Here is an 11218-nt window from a genome sequence, read left to right on the forward strand (position 1 = left end):
ACCAATTTCGGTTTTTCAAAAATACAAACCGAAATCGAATCGGACCAAGAAAAATCTAAAAAAATAAAAAGAAAAAAGATTAAGTTCGGGCAGTCGGCCGATCCATTCGGTTTGCCAGTTTTTCATTTTATTTTTTTATTTCTTTTTTAAGCCCTTAGGCAAATTTGAACACAAAGAAGTGCTGTAGCTCTAAGATCCTCACGGTTTTGCCCATACATTTTTTTTTTTTTTTTTTGATCTATTACATACAAGATCTTATAATTTTGTATATGGTGAAAAAGTTTCGAATTTATAACAAATTTTGGTAGTATTTATCTTTATCATTCTCTTTTTGGCCATATGACAATTTTTTTTGAGAATCAGTCATATGACAATTTTGATTGCTTATAAAACACAAAAAGTATAAATCCAATTTGTACCTAGACCACAAACAACCACTCAATACCGCTTGAAAAATGTCTTACTCCTTTGGTTCTGTTTCCATCTTTGGCTGCTATTTATTTACAATTTCTTACTCACACAGTCTTTTGCGCTTATGATTGTCATAATGCAATCATCATGAGACCTGTGTAGTCAAGACAAGCTATTAAAAGGAAGTAGTAGACTTTGAGAAGTAGGAAACCTTTTTTTGACTGAAGAAGGTAGAGAAGTTGGAAACTTTAAAACAATGTTAAGTGTTGATTGTCCTTAATGAGAAAAAATAGATATTTTTGAAAAGTCTTGAGAGTATCTTAAGGTTAGTGCCAAACCTTATGGGTGATTTTTATATTTTACTCTTAAAAAAAAAAAGAGCTAACATTCTGCAAAAAAAGAAAAAGAAAAAAAAAAGGGAAGAAGAAGATACGTGTTATTTTTCTTTAGAACTTATGTTTCTTTTTTCATTTAGAAAAAAAAAGAAGAAGATAATACGTGTCATTTTTCTTTAGAACTCATGTTTCTTTTTTCATTTTTTTTCCCCAGTATACTATCTTAAAAAGAAACCAAAAAAAAAAAAAAATTGATATGAACTCATAAGTAAATTACCATAGAGGAATATAGTTATGATGTAAATTGATTATATTGAAAATTTATATAATAATTGCTTGACACTTTTAGCAATTTTTACAAATGTGGTCAAAATTATCATGATCCTCCGCATCTAAAGTATGTTTAAAAAAATGTAAAGAAAGAATTAAAATAAGGACAAAGTTTGACTATAAACTTAGTTGAAATCTTAGGCTACAACTATAAAAAATATATATATTTTGAAAATCTAACAGTTAGATTGTATGTTCTTTATATTCTTAAAACATATATCAAATTTCATGTAAATCGGATGTTATTTATTATTCAATTTATAAACTTATTTTTTATGTATAATTTTAGATTACAAAAACTCGAAATTTAAATATTTAATTGATGACATAACTCTTGATTTTTGATGTTCTTGAAATTTTGCAAACATGAAAGATATAAAAAGAAATATAAAAATGATGGATTTGTCAAAATTCACATTCAAAAAAATATATATATATATATTAAGTGGCATTATAGCCTTTAGTCTACAACTATGTTTGTTATCAAACTTTGTCCTTAAAACAAAACAAGTTATGCAAAAGGGGTAAAATGGGAAAATGGATTCTAGGATTAATTGCACTCCTTAAAAAATAACTAATATATTTAATCAAGCTATAATCCCTATTTATTTGAGAAATTATAAGGTCTATATAGTGGACAAGTAACGTGGTCATCATTCCATTAAAAGACTCACACCTGTTTAAAATTGCTGAGTTAGAAATTTTTTTAAAATATAAACCTGATTCAGCAATTTTAAACAAGTGGGATTTGACTCAGTAATTTTAAACAAGTGTGAGTCTTTTAGTGGAATAATGGACAAATGACGTAGTCCACCAGAGGACTGTATAATTTCTCTTACTTATTTAGTAATATACAAATTTCCCTTATCATTACTAAATTCGGTAAAATTAAAAAATCTAACAGATTTTTTTTCTTAAAAATTGTGCACTATTAATATCGTAATACCCATCAGACCGTGAAAATTCAAAAAATTTATTAAGATCATCAATAAGAAATTGTGCCTTTAGCGTTAGTTTATTTCATGTGAAATATATATATATATATATATATATATATTTTTTTTTTTTTTCCTCAATAAATGAAAAATCCCCCCCAAGAAAAATCTTGAAGTGATGAGGGGAAAAAAAAAAACTTGAGATCACAAATACGTGTTGTTAGACAGAAAGGGGACAATAGGGTTAGTGATGTGGTGGATAGGGTAGGGTATTCTTTTGAATGATATTGATGGTGCCGAATTTACCAATCAATCAACTTCACCAACTCCTTTGATTGCTGACTCAAAAACCAATTTTCATAGGGAGCCGCCTCAGCCTGGGGGATTTGACTCATTTGATACTATATGTATTACAGTAGGCATAAAAAAGGGAATGAAAAAAAAAAAAAAAAAAAAAATCCTTTTTCCTTTTTTTTTTGTTTATTTTTATTTTTAAATTTGATCCATTAGAACTCAAATTAAAATTAATATTTCTGTAATTTTAATTACTGAAAGTGAGTTTGAGCATCTTAATTTGAGAAACAGAATATACATTTAAAAAAAAAAATAATTTAACCTAATTTTCTAAAGATTAGGGACAATTTGTATATAACTAATTTAATTTTAACCATAATTAATTAATTAAGGGGGAAAGTACAATTTTAAAAATAAAAAAATAAAAACGCGTAATAAAAACGCACATTATCGTACTACTATATAACGGTAACCCTTCTTTCACCGTCACACTCACTCGCTCTTTTTTTAAACTAAAAAAATAGTCTCGGTGTCTCTCTCTCTCTCTCTCTCTCTTCCTCTCACTTCAGTTCTGTTCAGGTACGTTTCTTTCACTCTTTTTTTTTTGCTTGATGAAATCATCTGAGTTTCAAATTTAGGGTTTTTACGCTTATTGTGTTTATGCGATCAAAATTAGGGTAGCCTTGATCGTTTTATTATCTGGGTTTGCTTTAATTTGCCAGACAAAAGGGAAATTTTGTTGCTTTTCATTCTATATGGTTCTTATTGTGGGCGATTTCGGTTAGTTCTATTACTAATTCTCTGGCTTATTTTCTTCTTTCGTGTTAATATTTAATGGGTCTCTCTTTTTTTCTTTTTTTTTGGGATAAATATATGGGTCTCTTTTATTTATCAAGAAACTATCTGGGTCTGTTTTATTTATCAAAAAATTATCTGGGTCCGTTTTGATTTAGTCAAACATCTATTAGTTGTTTCAATTTTCACTTTACCTGGGTTTTGGGTTTTGTTTAATATTATATCCTTTTAATGTAAATAGATTTTTCAGGGGGGTTTCTTTACTAAGATATGATCAGTTGATGATTGTTGATTTTTTTTTCCCCTTATCATTTTCTGTTTTGGGTTTTTATTTTTGCTTTTAAATTTATGGGGCTGTTTATTAACATTGTGTGGCTAAATTTCAGGTTTATATTCTGCACCAAATGCCTTTAGTTTATCTCAAGAACAAGCATGCATCAATCATTTGGTGCAATTTTAACTTCGTGAACCGGGGGAGGCTCTGGTGTTCTTGGAAGATATTGTTTCGGCATTGGACTTGACTGATTTCTTTTGTTACTGTGTCAATTTTAGTTTCATTCTCATTGCATTGCATTGTTGGGAAAAGGGATTGGCTATTTGTTGATTAAGGTACAGCAGATTACGAATTATTATTCTTCACTCCTCGTGAGGAAATTGGATACTGGGAATCAAAGTTATGGAATCAAGTAACTCCGGTTTGGATTTTGAATTCCCTGTCGAGGAATCTACCATTTACTCAGACTTGGGAGATTTGGGCTACACAGCTGGACCAAGTGAAGATGGATATGATTTGTCCACTGGTTCTCCGGACAATTGTCTCTACATGAGTGATCTCGAGAAGCCTCTGAATTTTGCTCCTGAAGCCGGTGAATCTCTTCACATTCCAAGTAATGGCCACTATGCTGGATACAATGATTATACTGATGCAGAGCTGTTTCCTAGCAATCCTTGTGGTGCTGCTCAGCTCATATCTTTGTCAGATCTGTCTGATCCACTGCCACAGAGACCATGTGGGTTTATGGTGAGCTTTTGAAATCTCTACTGACCTTCTTATATAAAGCTTCATATCTTTTCCATTCCTATATTTGCTTGTTCCTCACTTTGTATTTTTGAACAATAAAAAGAGTGTTGCTTGTGAATAAACAAATAATGGTTATCAAGGTTCTGAATTTGTATTTCCAGAAAAAGAGCTTCTGATGCAAGAATTCCTTTAATTGACCCTCTATACTTTTGATGTGCTATTTTCCATATAAAATTTGAATTTACATTTTAAAACATTTGTCAATTGGAGAGAAGGTGTACTTTGCCCCTGAAAGTTGATAATATCATTTATGAACGAAAAGTTGTTGAACTAAACGGCTTCACCTTAATTTATAATATAATTTGGGAGGCTGAAGCCGCTGAGTTCCCTTTACTATGATTGCATTTAACATATTTTTCTGAAGCTTTGCCAGCAAATGTTCTTTGAAGTTTTAGTCTTTTCTAATGTAGAATTTTACAAATTTGCAGAATGTCAGTCATAACGGATCTATTGAAGCCACATTTCCTTCTGATGTATCTGAAATTATTGAAGAGTTGGGAGATTTGGGCAATACATCTGGGCTTAGTCATAACGAAACTTCTGAAGCAGCATTTCCTTTTGATGTTTCTGAAATTATTGAAGAGTTGGGAGATCTAGGCTATAAATCTGGACTTAATCATAATGGAACTGCTGACACTGCATTTCCTTTTGATGTATCTGCAATTATTGATGAGTTGGGAGATCTGGGAAATACATCTGTTCATAATGGAACTATTGAAGCAGCATCACCATTTGATGTATCTGAAATCTTAGAAGAGTGGGGAGATCTTTGCAATACATCTGGACTTGGACATAATTTCTCCACTTGTTCTCTGGATGATTGTATTAACATAGAGGATCTTGAGAAGCTACTGAATTGCCTTGCTGAAGCTGATGAATCTCAACAAACGGTCTGTTCAAACAAGAAAGATAGAAAAAGGAAAAGGAAAGAAAGAAATTGAAAGATATTTACAAAGAAGTGCTGTAGCTCTAAAATCCTTATGGTTTTGCCCATACTTTTATTTTTTTGATCTATTACATACAAGATCTTATAATTTTGTATATGGTGAAAAAGTTTCGAATTTATAACAAATTTTGGTAGTATTTATCTTTATCATTCTCTTTTTGGTCATATGACAATTTTGATTGCTTATAAAACACGAAAAGTATAAATCCAATTTGTATCTAGACCACAAACACCACTCAATGCCGCTTGAAAAATGTCTTACTCCTTTGGTTTTGTTTCCATCTTTGGCTGCTATTTATTTACAATTTCTTACTCACACAGTCTTTTGCGCTCATGATTGTCATAATGCAATCATCATGAGACCTGTGTAGTCAAGACAAGCTATTAAAAGGAAGTAGTAGACTTCCAGAATTAGGAAACTTTAAAACAATGTTAAGTGTTGTTTGTCCTTAATGAGAAAAAATAGATATTTTTGAAAAGTCTTGATAGTATCTAAGGTTAGTCCCAAACCTTATGGGTGATTTTTATATTTTACTCTTAAAATAAAATAAAAAAAAGAGCTAACATTATGCAAAAAAAGAAAAAGAAAGAAAAAAGGAAGAAGAAGAAGATATGTGTCATTTTTCTTTAGAGCTCATGTTTCTTTTTTTTTTTTTTTTTTCATTTAGAAGAAAAAGAAGAAGATAATACGTGTCATTTTTCTTTAGAACTTATGTTTCTTTTTTCATTTTTTTTCCCCAGTATACTATCTTAAAAAGAAACCAAAAAAAAAAAAAAATTTTTGATATGAACTCGTAAGTAAATTACCATAGAGGAAAATGATTATGATGTAAATTGATTATATTGAAAATTTATATAATAATTGCTTGACACTGTTAACAATTTTTACAAATGTGGTCAAAATTATCATGATCCTCTGCATCTAAAGTATGTCTAAAAAAAATGTAAAGAAAGAATTAAAATAAAGACAAAGTTTGACTACAAATTTAGTTAAAACCTTAGGCTACAACTATAAAAAATATTTATATTTTGAAAATCTAATAGTTGGATTGTATGTTCTTTATATTCTTAAAATATATATCAAATTTCATACAAATCGGATGTTATTTATTATTCAATTTATAAACTTATTTTTTATGTATAATTTTAGACTACAAAAACTTGAAATTTAAATATTTAATTGATGACATAACTTTTGATTTTTTTTATGTTCTTGAAATTTTGCAAACATGAAAAATATAAGAAATAAATATAATCCAATGATGAATTTGTCAAAATTCGCATTCAATGAAAAAGTATTAAGTGGCGTTATAGCCTTTAATCTACAACTAAGTTTGTTATCAAACTTTGTCCTTAAAACAAAAGAAATTATGCAAAAGGGGTAAAATGGGAAAATGGATTCTAGGATTAATTGCACTCCTTAAAAAATAACTAATATATTTAATCAAGCTATACTCCCTATTTATTTGAGAAATTACAAGGTCTACATAGTGGACAAGTGACGTAGTCCATCATTCCATTAAAAGACTTACACCTATTTAAAATTGCTGAGTTAGAAATTTTTTTTAAACATAAACTTGACTCAGCAATTTTAAACAAGTGGGATTTGACTCAACAATTTTAAACAAGTGAAAGTCTTTTAGTGGAATGATGGATAAATGACGTAGTCCACCAGAAGACTGTATAATTTCTCTTACTTAATTAGTAACATACAAATTTCCCTTATCGTTACTAAATTCGGTAAAATTAAAAAATCTAACAGATTTTTTTTCTTAAAAATTGCACACTATTCATATTGTAATACCCATCAGACCGTGAAAATTCAAAAAATTTATCAAGATCATCAATAAAAAATTGTGCCTTTAGCGTTAGTTTATTTCATGTGAAATATATATTTTTTCCTCAAATAAAAGAAAAATCCCCCCCCCCCCCCCCCCCCCAAAACAAAAGAAAAATCTTAAAGTGATGAGGGAAAAAAAAAAAAAACTTGAGATCACAAATACGTGTTGTTAGACAGAAAGGGAACATTAGGGTTAGTGATGTGGTGGATAGGGTAGGGTATTCTTTTGAATGATATTGATGGTGCCAAATATACCAATCAATCAACTTCACCAACTCCTTTGATTGCCGACTCATAAACCAATTTTCATAGGGAGCCGCCTCAGCCTGTGGGATTTGACTCATTTGATACTATATGTATTACAGTAGGCAAAAAAAAGGGAATGGAAAAAAAAAAAAAAAAATCCTTTTTCCTTTATTTTTTGTTTATTTTTATTTTTAAATTTGATCCATTAGAACTCAAATTAAAATTAATATTTGTGTAATTTTAATTACTGAAAGTGAGTTTGAGCATCTTAATTTGAGAAACAGAATATACATTTAAAAAAAAAATCAATTTAACCTAATTTTCTAAAGATTAAGTAGGGCTGTCCATCTCACCCGCTGACCTGCCCAACCCGCCCAACCCGCCCGTACCCGACCCGCTACAACCCGATCCGACAGCTCCGGTGGTCGGACGCGGGTCCCGAGCTTCAAAACCCGACGCCGGCGGTTCGGTTTCGGTTCCCTTCCTTCAAAACCCGTTCAACCCGACCCGCCCGAAGAGAGAAAGACGAGCTGCGATTTCAAGCTTTCCGGCGAGTTTTCCAGCACTATTTGGCAGATTTCGGCGACTAAAACACCAGATCCGGCGATTCTCAGCACGATTTGGGGGAAAAGCCATCGGATTTGGCGAGATCTCTGCCAAATCCGGCTAGATTGCACCGGATCTTGGACGGATCGGGAGAGATCTCGCCGATTTTCTACGTTTTTCGTCCTCTCCGGCGGGTTTCGGCCTCACCCGAAACCGCTGCTCACCCGACGGGAAACCGACCAGTAAAACCCGACCCTAATACGGGTCGGTTGCGGGTCCGGCACGTCCCTACCCGATCTCCGGCGGGTCGGTTGCGGGTTGGGCACAAACCCGACCCGCCCGACCCATGGACAGCCCTAAGATTAAGGACAATTTGTATATATTACTAATTTAATTTTAACCCATAATTAATTAATTAAGGGGGAAAGTACAATTAAAAATAAATAAAAATAAAAACGCGTAATAAAAACGCACATTATCGTACTACTATATAACGGTAACCCTTCTCTCACAGTCACACTCACTCGCTCTTTTTTCAAACTAAAAAAATAGTCTCGGTGTCTCTCTCTCTCTCTGCCTCTCGCTTCAGTTCTGTTCAGGTACGTTTCTTTCACTCTTTTTTTTTTTTTTTGCTTGATGATATCATCTGAGTTTCAAATTTAGGGTTTTTACGCTTATTGTGTTTATGCGATCAAAATTAGGGTAGCCTTGATCGTTTTATTATCTGGGTTTGCTTTAATTTGCCAAACAAAAGGGAAATTTTGTTGCTTTTCATTCTATATGGTTCTTATTGTGGGCGATTTCGGTTAGTTCTATTACTAATTCTCTGGTTTATTTTCTTCTTTCGTGTTAATATTTAATGGGTCTCTTTTTTTTTTCTTTTTTCTTTTTTTCTATTTTTTTGGGATAAATATATGGGTCTCTTTTATTTATCAAGAAACTATTTGGGTCTGTTTTATTTATCAAAAAATTATCTGGGTCTGTTTTGATTTAGTCAAACATCTATTAGTTGTTTCAATTTTCACTTTATCTGGGTTTTGGGTTTTGTTTAATATTATATCCTTTTAATGTAAATAGATTATTCAGGGGGGTTTCTTTACTAAGATATGATCAGTTGATGATTGTTGATTTTTTTTTCCCCCTTATCATTATCTGTTTTGGGTTTTTATTTTTGTTTTTAAATTTATGGGGCTGTTTATTAACATTGTGTGGCTAAATTTCAGGTTTATATTCTGCACCAAATGCCTTTAGTTTATCTCAAGAACAAGCATGCATCAATCATTTGGTGCAATTTTAACTTCGTGAACCGGGGGAGGCTCTGGTGTTCTTGGAAGATATTGTTTCGGCATTGGACTTGACTGATTTCTTTTGCTACTGTGTCGATTTTAGCTTCATTCTCATTGCATTGTTGGGAAAAGGGATTGGCTATTTGTTGATTAAGGTACAGCAGATTACGAATTATTATTCTTCACTCCTCGTGAGGAAATTGGATACTGGGAATCAAAGTTATGGAATCAAATAACTCCGGTTTGGATTTTGAATTCCCTGTCGAGGAATCTACCATTTACTCAGACTTGGGAGATTTGGGCTACACAGCTGGACCAAGTGAAGATGGATATGATTTGTCCACTGGTTCTCCAGACAATTGTCTTTACATGAGTGATCTCGAGAAGCCTCTGAATTTTGCTCCTGAAGCTGGTGAATCTCATCACATTCCAAGTAATGGCCTCTATGCTGGATACAATGATTATACTGATGCAGAGCTGTTTCCTAGCAATCCTTGTGGTGCTGCTCAGCTCATATCTTTGTCAGATCTGTCTGATCCACTGCCACAGAGATCATGTGGGTTTATGGTGAGCTTTTGAAATCTCTACTGACCTTTTTATATAAAGCTTCATATCTTTTCCATTCCCATATTTGCTTGTTCCTCACTTGTATTTTTGAACAATAAAAAGAGTGTTGCTTGTGAATAAACAAATAATGGTTATCAAGGTTCTGAATTTGTATTTCCAGAAAAAGAGCTTCTGATGCAAGAATTCCTTTAATTGACCCTCTATACTTTTGATGTGCTATTTTCCATATAAAATTTGAATTTACATTTTAAAACATTTGTCAATTGGAGAGAAGGTGTACTTTGCCCCTGAAAGTTGATAATATCATTTATGAACGAAAAGTTGTTGAACTATGATAATATAATTTGGGAGGCTGAAGTCGCTGAGTTCCCTTTACTATGATTGCATTTAACATATTTTTCTGAAGCTTTGCTAGCAAATGTTCTTTGAAGTTTTAATCTTTTCTAATGTAGAATTTTACAAATTTGCAGAATGTCAGTCATAACGGAGCTATTGAAGCAGCATTTCCTTTTGATGTATCTGAAATTATTGAAGAGTTGGGAGATTTGGGCAATACATCTGGACTTAGTCATAAAGAAACTGCTGAAGCAGCATTTCTTTTTGATGTATCTGAAATTATTGAAGAGTTGGGAGATCTGGGAAATATATCTGGGCTTAGTCATAACGAAACTTCTGAAGCAGCATTTCCTTTTGATGTATCTGAAATTATTGAAGAGTTGGGAGATCTAGGCTATAAATCTGGACTTAATCATAATGGAACTGCTGACACTGCATTTCCTTTTGATGTATCTGCAATTATTGATGAGTTGGGAGACCTGGGAAATACATCTGGACTTGTTCATAATGGAACTATTGGAGCAGCATCACCATTTGATGTATCTGAAATCTTAGAAGAGTGGGGAGATCTTTGCAATACATCTGGACTTGGACATAATTTCTCCACTTGTTCTCTGGATGATTGTATTAACATAGAGGATCTCGAGAAGCTACTGAATTGCCTTGCTGAAACTGATGAATCTCAACAAACGTTCTGTTCAAACAAAAAAGATAGAAAAAGGAAAAGGAAAGAAAGAAATTGAAAGAGGGTGAACAAGGTCGTGCGTTGTAGTGATGAGTGAAAAGAATGTGACTTGATATTTACAATGAGGTTGGAGGCTTCGAGGCCTGTGATAAGAGGTGGACAAGGTTCAGCATTTGAAAGGTGGCCTGCTGTTCCTTTTTGGTCTCCACTGTTTGCTAGTATCTGTATTCCTGGAGATATTATTCTTCCATCCCTCCATCATAAAGTTGCCAGAAAAGTTCTTATGTGACTGTCTAATGATTGAATCATTTATTATTTTTCCATTTTTCTTATTTTTTTTAATTTGAATCGTGTTTAATTTTTCTTTTGTTAAATTTGAATCATGTAGAGTTGTTCAAGTTGTTAAAAATTTCCCATTAATTTTTTTTTTCATATGAAAAAAAATCTAATAAAACTATTTTATAGATTTTTTATGTGAGATTTTTTTTTACTAGTTGATTGCAATCTCAATGGAAATTTTTTAAATAGAATTGGACAATGGGTCTGAATTGAATAAATTTAAAACTTAGATGATTCCATTGAACA

At 32.0% G+C, this 11218-nt stretch overlaps 1 protein-coding gene across 7 annotated transcripts; it reads left to right on the forward strand.

Moving 5' to 3' along the window:
• The first annotated feature begins 2798 nt into the window (after nt 1-2798).
• LOC126733354 (uncharacterized) lies at nt 2799-11013 on the forward strand. Of its 7 annotated transcripts, none has more exons than XM_050436608.1 (3): nt 2799-2884; nt 3487-4121; nt 10083-11013. In XM_050436608.1, the coding sequence occupies exons 2-3, from the start codon at nt 3777-3779 to the stop codon at nt 10689-10691; spliced, it is 954 nt and encodes a 317-aa protein (XP_050292565.1). In that variant the 5' UTR covers nt 2799-2884; nt 3487-3776; the 3' UTR covers nt 10692-11013. The 7 variants fall into 7 exon arrangements, with proteins under 7 accessions (XP_050292565.1, XP_050292564.1, XP_050292567.1 ...); XM_050436607.1 differs by lacking the exon at nt 3487-4121 and adding an exon at nt 8983-9612; XM_050436610.1 differs by lacking the exon at nt 2799-2884 and adding an exon at nt 2896-3085.
• The last annotated feature ends 205 nt before the right edge of the window (nt 11014-11218 follow it).

Source organism: Quercus robur, chromosome 6, assembly GCF_932294415.1.
Source record: "Quercus robur chromosome 6, dhQueRobu3.1, whole genome shotgun sequence".
Lineage (NCBI taxonomy): Eukaryota > Viridiplantae > Streptophyta > Magnoliopsida > Fagales > Fagaceae > Quercus > Quercus robur.